This window comes from Pyxicephalus adspersus, chromosome 1 (genome assembly GCF_032062135.1).
Source record: "Pyxicephalus adspersus chromosome 1, UCB_Pads_2.0, whole genome shotgun sequence".
In the NCBI taxonomy this organism is placed as follows: Eukaryota; Metazoa; Chordata; class Amphibia; order Anura; family Pyxicephalidae; genus Pyxicephalus; species Pyxicephalus adspersus.
Genome location: NC_092858.1, coordinates 103,418,688 through 103,434,443, shown reverse-complemented (window position 1 = coordinate 103,434,443; position 15,756 = coordinate 103,418,688). Strand labels below are relative to the sequence as shown.

General features: G+C 36.9%; 1 protein-coding gene across 2 annotated transcripts in view; it reads left to right on the top strand.

The window, feature by feature from the left end:
* NECTIN3 (nectin cell adhesion molecule 3) overlaps nucleotides 1-15,756 on the top strand; it is a 68,715-nt gene that overhangs the window by 22,650 nt on the left and 30,309 nt on the right. For both annotated transcript variants that reach the window (XM_072422084.1, XM_072422074.1), the window contains exons 2-5: nucleotides 5,237-5,578; nucleotides 7,403-7,699; nucleotides 12,466-12,583; nucleotides 14,435-14,586. In XM_072422084.1, coding sequence (XP_072278185.1) covers nucleotides 5,237-5,578; nucleotides 7,403-7,699; nucleotides 12,466-12,583; nucleotides 14,435-14,586 — 909 coding nt within the window. The remainder of the gene's footprint in view (nucleotides 1-5,236; nucleotides 5,579-7,402; nucleotides 7,700-12,465; nucleotides 12,584-14,434; nucleotides 14,587-15,756) is intronic.

Sequence of the window (15,756 nt, the reverse complement as noted above, 5' to 3'; positions counted from 1 at the left end):
TCCTCACGAAAAGACTCCTTCTGCACATGCTTGAGATGACTGGGCATGTGCAAAAAGAGCACCCAAGAGCCTCCCAAGATGCGTGACGTAAGTGATCGAGAATTAGGGAGCAGTATTGCACCCCCCCCTAATAAAAAGAAACAATAGAATTTTTACTTTACATTAAAAGGTTGTCTGCTCCTATGTAAAGTGAAAATTCTGAGTTTAGGTATGCTTTAAATTAAGCCAAATGGCTTAATGGACATAAACATTTTCTTAAATATTAATTTCGAGAATCTGGAAAAATGCATTTATTACATTATCATGCACATTGAACTACTTCACTAGATGCAGACCGTGATACTGTGCATTTGGCCTGGTGACATTTTGTAGACATGGCTTGGTACTGAACTGCGGGCAAGGTGTGAATGTCTTACGTTCCCTGCACTGTGCGTGAAGTCTGCAGAATCCTCCATTGTACAACACCCTGGACATGCTTGGTAGGGCTGTGTATGGACTAGAATCTGCCAATATGATTTGTGTCATGATAAAACATGTTTTTGTGTTTTCCTAATTAGTTGTAATAGAAAAACTACCTAAGGCACTGGCTAGTGCATCTGCAGTAGTTGAAAGATAAATCAAACATTAAATTTTAAATGTTTGAACATTTACATTAAATGTATGAACACTGGTTTAAATCTCTTGTTCAGGTTTTGTAAGTTTGTTGTCATTAATTCACATAAAAAGTGCTTACTTGTACCTAGGTTGTCATGCTGTGTGTTTAAAGATGCCAAAAGACTCTTGGCACACGGACGGAGTCAGAGACTTACATCTGCACCCTGTTGGGTGCCCTAACAAAGCCTTCTAATAGTGCCGGAACATTTCTGCAAGTGGTTCCTTGGCAGTTTTTTTTTTCATCCCTATTATTGCCTCAGAACTGAGGTACTTCAATTTAGCTAAATTGGACTGACACAGTATGAAATGCCAAGGCTTTTTGCCATCCCTTTCAGACATTTAATTATATAAATTATAATCTGCCATGTCCTTACTTTTATAACAAAAATGAAAAAAATATCCTCTGACTAGCCAAGATCTTTGATAATGGCACAAATAGTACTTTACTGGGGTGGGGGGATGGGGCATGTTAAAATAGCCACATAAAATGATAATTTGGCAGCTTGTATTTACATGAGGGCTGGTTCTTTTGAGTATTGGAGTTATTATGAATTGTTTTATTGAGTAAATGAAAACAAAATATCTTCTAGTATTTCATTTCCAGAATAAAAGTATTTTCCTAAAGTAGCTCTCCATTTAATATTAATAGCATGGCTTGCTGTAACGTGGCTTCTCAGACAATAAACACTAGCTTTAATCAATAGGTTCCGGGACAGTGCATCGGAAGCAATGTCTAATTGTTTATTGGTATGCTGATTCATCACAGCTTGTTTGGAGCACTGTAGGTAATACGGACAAAGTAAGTCATTGCATCCTTTGGTTTGCTCCCCTTGTCACCTTATCTTATAAAGATGACAGGTGTAAAAAAGAAATTCTACTTTCATTAAACTATTTTGACAATTTTTTTTTCATTAATTTTTATTGTGTATTTTAAGAAAAACAGAGATCATTAAAACACAATTGAGAACAAAGTAAACATAGAAAATGTTGTACATACAATATTATGACCAGATACAGCTCATTACAAAAACATCATATAGCTTAAGTGGTTCAGAGCGTTGAAAATCCTGCAAGGAGAAGGCACGAGGCTTTGGTTGGTGCCAACTTATATGGAATAAACCCCAAGGCGGCCTTCCGATGCGATCTTCCTCAGCAATCTTGGCTAGCAATCAAGAGTCAGGAAACATTCAACAATATTATGCGCTGGTAATCAGCATGTCAAAGACACACAACAAAGTCAAACAGAGAAGGGAGAAAGGCAAAGAAAAAAAGGGAGGAGACTGGGGTTTAGGCAATGGGGCGCCAACCCCGATTTATGAACACAGGTGTGGAGGAAAGTGTCTGTGCGGATCAGTTGTATAGTAAGCAGCGAGACATCGCTGGCTCACACATTTTCTGAAAAGCTTTGTTTTGGAGCCTGGCAAACATGTTCTCATTGATAAAATACTACAACACTTTCCTCTTCACCTGTGCTACAGTGGGTGTGCCAGACCACCATGATTTCACGTAGGTTATGAATTTAAATTGGTGTCTGGTGGAATTTTGTGGACGTAAAAGCAGGAGCGCAGAAGTATTTTTTCTCTACTGCAGGAGCCGGTTTGGCAGTTTATTAGGAGATTAGTTTTTAAATTAACCTCACAGGGCTATAATTAAATGGGGGGGGGGGATCACCCAGTAATGATGTTACCAAGTGATAGTTGACTGATTATTCTTGAGCTTCCATTCAAATCCATGGGGAAGAGAGGGCAACAATGGGAAATAGTATATGCGTCATGAATACATTGCGGCATTCTGTGACCACAAGTGTCTACCAATAATCATGCTACTGAAAACCTCTAGTGTAGCAGCTCCCATTAAAAGAAATGTGATACAAAGACATTAATTGCATGAGATGGTATTAGTGATATTACACTACTGTGGATCACCCCTGAAAGTCCTGCTATATATCAGAAGACTTTGTGTCTGCTGTACATTCACTTCTGGCTTTGATTCTCAGCTGCTTTCATAATTCATGCGAGTGCAGGAAGTAGAGAATAAAAGAACAGTTACTGTGCTTAGATGAGACACATTCCTGTTAAGATGAAGATATCAGTTTTGTTTCTGATCATTTATCAGTATTTTATGCTTTAAACAGGTTTTTGAGTTGATTGAATGGTAACAATGCCTCTTCTGGCCTACCCCTAGTTCTTCAGAATGTGACAGTACATGAGTAATGGTCTGCCTGTGGCGGCAGAGTGTATTCCTTCATCTTCTCGCTCAGACGGTGATCATATGTCAGTAAACAAATTGAATCACTAGAACCCATTTTTCATTTGTGCTCCAAATTTCCTCAGTCACACAAAATGCCCTTTTATGCGTTTCCACCAGTTCTTGAAAGTAAAGCCTATGAAGTTTTTTTGGATGGAATACGTCATATTTTCATGTGACATATTGCCTTGCACATATCATCAGAATAATTATTTTTAAATGAATATCTGACCTTTTAGGTGCAGTGTCAAAAATTTACACTCCAGTTCTAGATGTTGGATTTGCTGAAATTACCCCTAAGGGATTATTCTTCACACAGACTTGGGCATTTTTTTTCATCTCAGCCTCATCCTCTCCCAAAATACTTTTTAGCACATTCCAGCATGTCTGTCTTTTTCATTGTATCATTGATAAAATTATCAATGATATACATTAGTTGTATATTTTATATAAAAAAAACTCAATACAGGCTGTTAAATCTCTTTATACAATCATCTAGCTACAGGGTTCAACCCAGAACTTTTTTTAAGCTGGGTGGGAAGAATTGTTGACAGGTGGCAGCACCTATATTGTGAGCCAACTCTTCAGCAACCTCCCAAAAACAGCCTGAAGGTTACCGAAAAGTGCTGGGTAGCGCACCTGGCTAAAAGATTCCGAGGATAACCCTGAGCTATAGTAATCCATGAACTTCAGTAAAGAATTCACACAGCATGGTCCCTGCTTATTCAAAATCAGTAGGCGGCAGAAGTAGTTTTCTTTAAACTTTTGTGCTTCAAATACTCTGATACAGTTCTTATTTCACCTATCTTTCTGTCCTTACTTTGTGGTCCGTTTGTCTTTGTCTGGAGTCTGAAAAACGGGAAAGTATACTATTTTCTCAGCTTGTGTTTTATGTTATTGTTTCTCCTGTTAACCCTTTTGTTATAGCCCACCCCTACCACAACAAGCATCCCTCCTCCACTTTTTATATTTTATTGCAGGTATTTGTATGTTTTAGTCCGCAGTCCTCTGGCTAGTCTACTGACATCACAAATCTTTCCTCTGTGGCCTGTGGTGGGTTTCATGACATGTGAGCACTGTAGTGTCAAAATGTATTGATTCCAGGCCTGTGTGAGGAATAATCCCCTAGGGGTAATTTCTACAACAGCCTGGGCTCACAGGAAGTGTGTAGAAAGATCTATGCTGTCATTCAATCCAGATGAAGAACTGCATTGATCATAGAGCAGCAAAACTCTGGGAAACAACGTTGGAGAGGAAGGTAAGTATAGCAACACAAGCTGCTTCATTACTTTTAATGTGTTTATAGTTTTCCAGTCTTGTTCTTCAGTGTTTTAATTACTGCAATAAATACAGACATCTGTTGGTTAGCCACTATCAGGGAGTGCTCAAAGGCTTTGTAAAGTTCAGGACTGTTTAGATAAAATGAAGAAGTCCCCATTGTCAGAACACTTCCCACCTACAATCCGAGAGGACACCAACATGCCAATGGTGTTTACATGTTTTTACAGATATCCAACACATATCAACCCCCATTGTAGCCTTCTTGTATAAATTTAAATAGAAAGTGACAGGCTGAAGAGACTGAGAAAATGTTTCTCTTCTCGTGCAGCAGAATAAAAACATTATTAGTTAATGCCAACAAATGCCCAGCAACAAATAGCTAATAATAAAAAGTACAGCTAGAAGGCCCAGTTTAGGTAAAATTATACACAATAAAAAATTGGGTTAATGTATAGTTCAGAATAATAAAAATATGTCCAGTCCTGTGTAGTTTTTTATTTGTCTTGGTAAACGGTTATAATGGGAAAAGTGTAAGGGTTAACAAATGACAGTAATATATGTTATAGAAACATGTCAGGTAAATTACATATTATCTCAGTGTAAAGCCCCTTTAACTGATATAGCTTATATCATAGGAGAAGTAAGTAGTCTGAATGAGAAGACAACCAATGCTCACCCATTGATAAAAAAATAAGATAAGCATATCTGCCATAGGACAGGACATTAATAGCTATTAGCAGGATTTTTAGGTGGAAATAAACTATTATGGGCTTATGTGTAGTTAAAAATGTTATGTTGAAGCCACAAGGTAATTTACTGTATAATCATTTATAAAACAAAATAAATGAACTCTGGTTTCTATCAAGATGCACAGACAGCATATTGAGGGTATTAAATATTCTGATTACTTGGGTGAGTTTGTAGATTGTTTGTTTATTAATTTACAGGATTCTACTTACATTAATTTGCTGAATAGTTTTTCTTTGAAGTTGTTTTTAAAGTTGAAAGTGTTCTCACCTGGAAACTTTGTTTTTATTCATTAATCTATTTACAGGTTCAATTGCTGGGCCAATATATGTGGATCCACATGTAACTGCTGTGTGGGGAAAGAATGTCACTTTGAAGTGCTTAATTAAGGTCAACGAAACAATAGCCCAGTTCTCGTGGGACAAAAACTTTGGCAAAACCTCTCAGATCATAGTTGTCCACAGCCCTCTCTTTGGAACATCTTTTGAAGAATCATATCGGAATAGAACCATATTTAAAAATACAACGCTTCATGATGCAACAATTGTGATAAATAATGTGGATTTCTCTGATGCTGGGGAATATAAATGTACAGCAGTTACCTTTCCACTTGGAACTATTCAGTCCACAACCACTGTGACTGTGCTAGGTAAGAAACAAATGTTATCTCAAATGGCCACCCAAAGGCAAATCCAGCTAGAGTTAAACATCCTAAAAATGTTTTACATCACTTAATATATTTGCAGTTTCAAATAAGTTGTCAACATCTTGTATCTGAAAAATACTGTCTTTGTGTCTACATTCACAAGTAAATGTTTATTTTCTTTATTAGGGGTTTATGTATATTTTGTTATCCTGGAGATACTCCATAGCATCTCTTTTCTGTTTTAAATCTGCCCTTGGTTGTGACAGGTGCCCTTCTATAATCACCCAGTATAATTTCAGAGTCGCCACCCTGCATTAGCACTTTCCCTTATTGTGGAAAATCTAACACTCTGGTTTTTATTACTGTAAAGAGAAAGTTTGGATTGGCAGATGCCATAAATAGATTCAAGAGGGTAGTATTGCATTCAGCGTTATTGAGCAGGAAATAGTAGAAAGCTTAATGTGTTTATTTTAAACATAGGATGTTGACTAGTAGGAAATCCGGTTGCTGTAGAGCAAGGAAAGAATTTTCCAAATAGCTTCCTATTTTCCCTTGTCCTTTAGACACTAAAAACTGTGCATAGGTGAACTCTGGTGTGTTTTTTTCTTTTGCAAATCTTGTGGTATATTTTTGCAGATCATCGGTTAGTATGAAATACAGTTTTCATGCCATATACGGAAATAAAACATGTTTAGGCAATATTAAGCAGAATTAATGAACATCATTAGAGCAGGGATTTTCCACCTGCTCAGTGCTTTTGATGTTTCTGCCAGGTGTTCTCTGAGGCCAGTTTAGGAAATAATGACCTTGCTGAGCCGTGATTTTCTACACATCATATATAGAGAAGGAAAAGCAATCTACATTTATTACTGATTATTTAAATAACAGCAATATTGTTTTATGATAAGGCACTCCATTTTTGCACTGGTGATTTCCATTGAGTAACCCAATTGCAAGTTACCAGGTTTCACCTTGCTTTTTGTATGAAATATGATGTGGGTTTCTGTACTTTTGATTATTTTTTTCTAACCTTCTGCAGTGAAGGTGTTGTGAAAGTAGATCATAACCTAAAATAGCCTTTTAACAAATTAATGTAAAGGAATTTGTGTGCCCAGTAGTTTTTACACAGGCTTGTGGCTGCAGTCTGTATGTATAAAAAATGTGCCTGTGTCTGGGATTTTTAAGAATAAGAGTAGTAGGGGCGTTGGGCATGACATGCCATGCAAATTAGTATTAGCTGTACCCCTATTTAAAGGGTGTGGTGTAACTGGGACAACATACAAGCAATGGTGGCAAATTTTCTGTAATGTATCAGCCCTATCCTAAATCCTGCTGCTTTGGCCTCTGTTCCAGTTCAAAATGGTAGAACACACATTCTGCAGTGTTGTGCAGCCAATCCTATTTTGCCATAGGTTAGAACAAAGCACAGCCTCTGTTCTTTTTGCTGTCTTTTCCAGTGTCATCTGTGTATGCTGTGACTGAAAATGGTAATTCCTTCATAGATACTTTTGCTGGCCAGTAATCTGTTTATTATTTTGACCTAAATAACACAATCTCAATAGTAAAACACCTGGCAAGGCATAATGTAATTAATTCATGAGTGTTTTTTAGCAGCTCTAAAAATTACACAGGTAGAGACATTGGGATTCTTTTCTCCAAGGAAACAAAAATTAGCTGTTCTAGTGCCTCAGTTATGTTGTTTGCAAAAAACCTCTTTTATTAAACATTTTTTTATGTTAGTGTTGCTAGGTCTAGATTTGACTTTACAGAACTCTATATGCTGCAGTAGACTGCAATGTTTAACATGCATTTATTTCTTTATTTTAGTCGAACCAACTGTGAGTATAACTAAAGGACCTGATTCCTTAATGGATGGTGCAAATGAAACTGTAGCAGCCATCTGTACAGCTGCCACAGGGAAACCTGCTGCGGAGGTGAGCTGGGAAGAGGCTCTTGGGAAGGCAGAGGTGAATTCCACAACCTTTACAAACAAAACTGTCACAGTCATAAGCCAATACAAGCTGGTCCCAACGAGATTTGCAAGAAGGAGAAATATAACTTGTGTTGTAAAACATCCGGCTTTGGAGAATGATATTAGGTATCCTTTTACATTGGATATAAAATGTAAGTAAAACATGTAGCATGGACAAGTTATTTAAATGGTGATTCTGCATTTGTATGACATGTTTGAAAATGGTTTATTCTCGTATTTTTAAATCTGTATTGATGAAAGCAAATTCTGCACCAATGTGTTTTAGTTTTTGAGTTGCCTTCTTAGTGTTTATTCAGACTAAATTGTAGCTATTCCTATAGATGCATAGCAAAGAAGAAAGTGGAGGGACTCCTTAGTAGATTTTTAAAAGAATTAATTAAACCATGCATTTTGTGGCTGGAGATTTTGTGACAAAATGAGCCTCTTCTAACTAATAATTTAAATGTAATTGCCTACAATTTCCAAGTTAACCATTCTGTTACAGAATTAAACCCTCTAAAACATATTTGTGAATATTCCCTATAATCTCTTCTTTGGGAGATTTCTTAACGTCCTGTTCTATAGACACTTCAGAAAATGAGAGAAAATCTCTTGAGAATAAATGGAATCCTTTTTTAGACAACTGTTCTGCAAGACATGACCACATTGATTAACTTTTATTTTCGTTCTCAATTAATCCCTCACTAAAATTAAACTTTAAAATTAAACAAAATGTTTTTTCTTAAGGTTCAGTGGGAAAATGTAATTTTTAAACTGTCATTCATCAATTGTATATTAATATGTACATATTGGAACAGACCCTATTCTTAATTGACCAAGATAACTAACTGCAATAGGCACACATTCGTCATTGGGTTACTTTGGATGCTGGTTATAGGTGGCATTTAACATCTTTTGGATGTGTTTGTACTTGGAGAAACTGAGTGGTATGAATATTTGTAACTTCACTGTGACTAGCACATTTCAAAAATGCTCACAAACAAATTGTTTAGGTTGGTCACTGGAAGTAACATCTTGCACTAACCTGAAAATTTTCTCAATTATTTGAGCTTTAGTTTATCAATAAAAAATAAAACACAGAAAAAGCAAAATGAGGTATTTAGTTCTAATGATGGTGAGAATAAAGCAGTGAAGTATTTCTTTGGAGATCAGATTTAATCTTTGAATACGTTGCAGTGACACTATTGTAGAATCTATTGTGCACATGTATGAAACGATTTACTGCTACCTGCAAAAGGCTAATGATTAGAATCTCACAAGTGCCTCTGCTTTCAGGGTACCTTGGTTATTTAGCATAGGTATATCTTGGTCACCCAACAGAATGAACAGGGCAATACTGGCACCCCTACTTTGGTTTCAATAATTATGTATTGCATTTCAGGGTTTTCCCTCTGCAAACTTTAAAGTACGGTCTTCGTGGCATGGCAGAGGCATTTTGAAGTTGCTAATCAGAGATTGTAAATAGTGTACGGTGCTTGCTACTGACAACTTTCTTTTTGGCAACATGGATTCCAGGTTTTTGATGTATAGAGGGGAGGACACACGCGCTGGCTTCCCCATTTCCTACCCATTTAATTTTAAAAACTTTTAAAGGTTCCAGTGTCACCCCCTTAAATTTGATGTTAAAATTCTCTTTTTAGTTGTGTCTCTCTCATTCCATACCAGTGCTGCATCTTCTATTGGTATCTTTCCTATTGGACACTTTCAGATTTGTTGGATGTGTGTGTCTTTGCACACTGGTTCCTTTCTCTGGCCTTCCTATGTAACGTTAAGTCGTGTATTAAAGCGGAAGCCATCTTCAGTCTTCACTTCTTCTTGGCACATCATCCGATCTCGCACTGCGCAGGTGCAAGATCAGGTGGCGTAGCCCGCTGTAAAGGGGGGAAAAAAAAGCGCTGATCTCACTGCGTTTGCACTTAAAAAAAATAAATAATGAATACATTTTCCCTTTACGTATAAGGGTTGTCTACCCTTTTATGTAAAGTGAAATGTTGAGTTTAGGTATGCTTTAATTTAAAGGGTTACACAGCATTCAGTCCCATGACACAAGACAGATGTTTTTTTTACCTCGAATCCTAAATGTAATGCTTAGGATCATCATTTGAAAAATGCAGTTACTGGGATTGCAGGCAACCAAGTGACCTGGAGCATGATGTTGCTTCCTCCAAACTGCAGTAGAAAGTCCATCAGATACCAGAATATTTTGATAGTCAAGTCTAAACTCTCCAGTTTGTGTTATAAGGTGTTATCTGATAAATGAGTACCTATGTGCAGCAGTTGTCTAAAGTGCCTTCCTTATTTGGGCAAATTAAAAGAACTAACATTCCTCTAGGCTTTTGTGGAGACAAGCAAGTATATAGATGGTAAAGGTCTGTATACTTACTCTATATTTATACATTCCTGCAGAGCGTGACACACTGTTCATCTTTCCAAGTCATACTGCTCTAATTCTAGCTTTGCAGTTATCACAGCAGATGTTAAAGCCATTGTGATTTACTTAAAGGATGAGTATCATTAAAAGTGCCCAAAAAGCTCACAGTAACAGGCACTAAAACTTCTGAGGAATTCTGCTCCTATTGTACATTGTGCAGGTATTCTAAATACTAAACCACAACTTCCTGGGGGTTATGCCAGTGTACCCATTTAGCTTTTGACTACATTAAATCATTAAGGAAAAAAATCCTTCCTAGACTTTAAACAGCCACTATCAGGAACCTGACAAACCAAATAGCCTCCATCTGCCCTCCCAACAATGTTCCAGTAAGGGAAAATCATCCTGAATCACTTTAGCTGTCACAGAGTATGAAGTAATGAAGTAATGAAGGAGTAGCTCTACACTACCGAGTGAATACAATCCTTGGCCATCACAGCTTAGTGGATTTATTCACTTTCAGTAGCTAGAAGTCTTTCTTCTTTCCTCAGGTCCAACAGCTATTCGCTATTCAGTGAGAGAAGCAGGATTTCTGACACTTACAGAGACATTCATTCTCTGGTCCTCACAGCTGTAACACAAAGTTTATCTGAGCCATACCTTTTAATTTGAATAGGTTTTTCTGTCAGTGACTGCACAGTATAGTGTCAAAGCCTCTGTATGCAACATCATACAGTAACTTAGATTCTCTACGGAACAGATCTCCTATTTCAGGATCTGTTCATTTAAAACTGTTTGCTTAGACACATTCAACTTGAGTGTTGCTAATCGTGCTTTTAATACAGAATGTTCAGTTTTTTTTCCTTTACAGGCTGCCTAAGTGTTCCTTGAAAATGGTTATTATTAAAGCACCATGACCTGCTGTGCTTTTGAAGAAGCTGCCAAGGACCTCCAATAGATATTGGGCCTGATTTATTAAAGCTGTCCAAAGCTGGAGAGGATACACTTTGATCAGTGAGGCTGGGTGATCCAGCAAACCTTAAATGGATCTGGTCCAGGATTGAAAACATTTGCTAGCAAATAGCAAATGACTTTGAAGAAATTTATTCCAGGTTTGCTGGATCACCCAACTTCACTTATGAAAAAAGTGTATCCTCACCAGCCTTGTAGAGCTTTAATAAATCACACCCAATGCCCCTGATTCATCAATAAAATCCGCGCTCGCTGGAAGCGCGAAAGTACGCGCGGCCAGCGATTGCGGTTTACCGCGGTCCGGACTCGAGTGTGCTCGTACACGCGCCTCCTCACTGCCAGCCGGATTCCTGCCTTCATAATAATGAGCAATAGGGGGCCCGAATCTTTCTAATTAAGGCGATTAGATTTCAGCTGCGCGATTAAGGAGGATCTGTTAAGTTCAATGGTGAGATCATAGCAATTAATTACCGCACACCTGCTCTCTGTTCTGTGCTTATTTACAGTCCTTTACAGGTCAATTAGAATCTTTAACCGTGACTTTTAATGCAAGCTCGCCAGTGTAAAGCTGCCGGAGATGCGCGGCTCCGGCCGCGAGCTTTTTCAGTTGCTGAATAGCGTGACGGCGTACAATTTCGGATCGCGAATACGAATGCGCGAGCGATCATCCGTTTCTGCTTGATGAATCAGGGGCAATGTATCAGCCTTAAAGAAAAGAATTTCCCTGTCTCCCAAGAGCACCCTCTAGTGGTCACATTGGGAGTCTCCTTTAGCACAGTCGAATGTAAACGTCTTTCCTTTAGTTTGCTACTTTATGAAGCTGTCACTAAATTTTCTTGAAGTTCTGGGCTGTTCAGTGCAAATTGATATATGCTGCCTAGATTCATACCTCATTATCATTCCAAAGGAAATGAGGCATGTTGCCCACTTACAGTGATGCATGGGCATCAATAGTCTTGCTTTTGGTTAATTGATGAGATTAACTAATGCATGCTATTTAATATTTAACTAAGCCATGGAAATGTGGTTTTGATGTGGTTTTTGATTGTGTTAAAGTAGCAATCTGTGTAACAGTGGATTCTATACTTTCTAATGTTAGCTGTTGAAAGAACTTTTTAGTTAGGCTTGAAAATGTTCTATTTAAATTACTATAAGTGCAGACTACCTGCATATTACATGTAGTTATCAGCTCTTTTAATCCACTATGGCTGCATTCACGTGGACTTCTAGTAACAGCAGGTTCCAAAATCTAATGATGCATAATCTGCCTACTTATATTTCTGCCAATCAGAAAATATTGGGGCATTGTATTCTGTTGTAAATGTTCTAATTTTCCAGTCTATGATGACCCATTTTTTAATATACACACCACACACAAATACTAATTGAGAACCAAACACAACTTTGTTTTCAAGTGTTCTTCTAAATTAAGAGATATTAAGTTAGCATCAGGCAGAATAAACAAATCTTTACTGAAGTACCACTTTTTTTTGCATGGCAGAGAAGAAACCCAACACATGAATTTATATTAAAGCTTACCTTGCTGTTTTCTAGATGCTCCTGAAGTTTCAATAACTGGTTATGATGGCAATTGGTTTGTTGGACGAAAAAATGTCCAGCTGAAATGTAATGCTGATGCAAATCCACCCCCCACAGAAATAAAATGGATCAGGTAAGTTTCTTTTCTTTTTATTATTTCTTTTTAAACAGCTGTTTGAAACAGAGGTTGATTTGGGTTTGTTGAGGTCATACAGCTAGGAAGTGCAGCATAGCCTGAAATCTGATTTCTAGTGGAAGTGTACTAAACAAATGAAAATATCCACATGATAATATGGATTTTTTGCAATCCTAAATTATTTTTGAGTGAACGTTACAGCATCCAATGATAATTAACTGGTCAGATTGAAACAACATGGCTTCTGATTGCTTGCTAAAGATTACCACAGTTAAAGCAATGCATAATTACAATTAACAGAAGCAACAGCTTCACCAAATGATACTTACTCTAAACCTAATCCCTGTGTCAGAGCTCACTCAGGTTGTAATGACCCTGTCTGTTCCCTGACATATCAGTGTTTGATCCTTGCTATTAAAAGCTCCCAACATTTCATCTTGAAAGGATTGGGTGAAGATCAGAGGCTTCCTCATACCTAAAAGTTCTGAGTATTTATAAGACCTCCAATAAACAATAGATTCTGCAGGATTGCATAACAAAATATAGAGCAACAACGAACACAGATATCTTAGTGCCATGCGTGCACTATATTTACCATGCAGTTAAAACCACTACCACTAAAACAAATACTTTAATTCTCTGTGAGTCTTTTTTTTTGTTTCATTTAGCAACTTTATTAGCTTAGTGGAACATCTCTGGTTGATTGCTTGTGTGTCTGATTTATATTTAGAAGCCAGTAGTTTATTTTAGCCTTAAACACAGGAAAATTGGACTTTTTTGTTACAATGACTTCTCTTTTATACCACGATACAAGCACAGTGCCTAAATTGAATTTGCAGTAGGATTTTTATTTGATTATTAGGTTAGCTCTAATGTGATTATATTGCAGTTGAAGAGAATGTTTACTTGAGGAGTACTTGGAAACGTTAAATTCAAGATTTTTTTCCTATTTATAGGGTAAAAAACTACTTCATGCCTTTGGGGCAATATTTAAGAATAGTTATATATACATAAATGATTTCTGTTAATAATCCGTCCCCTACTTTTTGAAGGGAGTTTACATTTTTACCAATCATTTCTATTTCTTTTTTGAATTCCTCTATTTACCAATGAATTAGGCCTGTAAACTAAGGTATACCAACACCTAACAAATTTGTGACTATGCCAATTAGTGGTGTACAACTTATAAAGATTTGAGTAATGCTTTCTAACTTACTGCTGGAAAATTATAGCATGCAAGCACAATGTAAACAATAAAGACTACTATGGGTGGAACTATATTGGTATTCATACCATGTCCACAAAAGATGATTGAAACAACAGTAGACTGGTTACAGAAGAAACATAAATGGCTTTGGAAGGAGAGAAAAAATGTAAACTTAAATAGTTACATTAACGCTGCTATCCACCCTCCTAAACTAAAACTACAATATTGGCTTAACTTATAACCAAAGGCCCTAAAGGTTAAAATATATTTAAACCTAACTTAAAAGTGGCATCTGCATTTATTTTCAGCATAAGTACATTTCAAGTTTTTCAAGTACAATAAAAGACCTGTCAATCTGACTTCTCCTTGGTGAACTACAGAAAACCTTCCTCCTTTTAGTATGGAGAGCAGGACAGCGCGGAGTGAGTTGTCAAAATCAGGAAAGTAGTCTAGGGTGGCAGAACTGGTATTCGATAGGTGCACTACAGTATGTATAGTATAGTACAGGAAGTATAACAGACCTGCAGACCAGCGTAATGTCCGGTGTTATTGGATCCTAATTTTGTTTTAGGAAATTTATGGTAAACAACTATTTTAACCATCAAATTAAATCTGTGTTTTTTTAACTCCTGTTAATACAGGTTAGATGGAGTCTGGCCTGAAGGCCTGTTGTCTGTCAATAATACCCTACACTTCAACACCCCTGTAACTCACAATGTTTCTGGGATATATGTGTGCAGAGTGACAAATGCTCTTGGTCAGAAAAGTGACCAGAAGTTAATCACTGTTTTAGGTGAGTAATTGTTTTCATTTGTTGGCAATATTTATATTTCATATTCTTACATTATGTGTATATTATACAGAGGTGTTGTGGGTGGTAACCAAAGAAAACTTTGGAGACAATACTTCTGAATAACTGGTAGATTCTGTCGAGTTTTGATCAGAAGTTCTTATAGGTTACCAGCCTCACTGTGAATCTTCGCAATTTTCATGTTAGCTTATGTAGCATACATCATTAATGTTTGGAGTCCTTATGTAGTCATTCTTAAACACTGCTCAAAACAAAATCAAAGTGAAATGCAAATTATTGCTTGCATCCTAAATAATCTGTTATAAATTAAGAGGGTCTACAAATGTCGTAATTTTTTATTAAGTTTATAATTATAAGTTGGATTTTTAGTGTATTTTGCAAGGGTTTGATACTGCTTTGGGGTAAAAAATAATACACCTAATTGAAAATTGGTTTGTTATATTGTGCCATTATTGTATAAATAAAGGATATTTTTTTACCTATAAGTATTCCCCTAGTTTTCTATTTTCAAACATTGTTAACAGAGTTCTTACCACGACTGGTAGTGCATGGCTCATGTAGGTTTAGCCCTCTATGTCCGTATCGTGAAGTTTTGTTTTTAGGACAGTCCGAATAGCTCAGCATTTCCTGCTGATCTTGTGGCTTTATAATACCCAGGTCCGGTGCCAACCAAAAAACAAAACTTTTAGGTAAACAAGTAGTATGACCCTTGCTACAACAGTAAGATTCTACCTGTATGATTGTCATCATAATGTGCCTTATGTAGTCAGGTACAGAGTTATGTAAGGCACCCCTTCATTCTCATCCACTCTTCTATACAAATATTGACTTTCCCAAAGTTCCCTGCTCCAAGCCAAGTTTTGCCAGAGGGTTAAGATTTTTAAAAATGGTCTTAGGAAGGAAATGGTATACATGAACATAATGCCTGGGAAATTATAATGTCTCTACTGTCTAGGAGGAACCGTTGATCTGCTTTCATAGTTTAGGCTTACTTTAAGTTTAGTTGTTACAAATTGTAGCATTGCTGGCATGGTTTACCAGCTAGTGTCTTGCCACCTAAGGCTTAACACATTGTCCTAAAAGCTGATTGGGAATTGTAGGACTTTTGTAGCTGTTGTAACTAAAAACTACATGTGTGTGTTCAAAAGCACT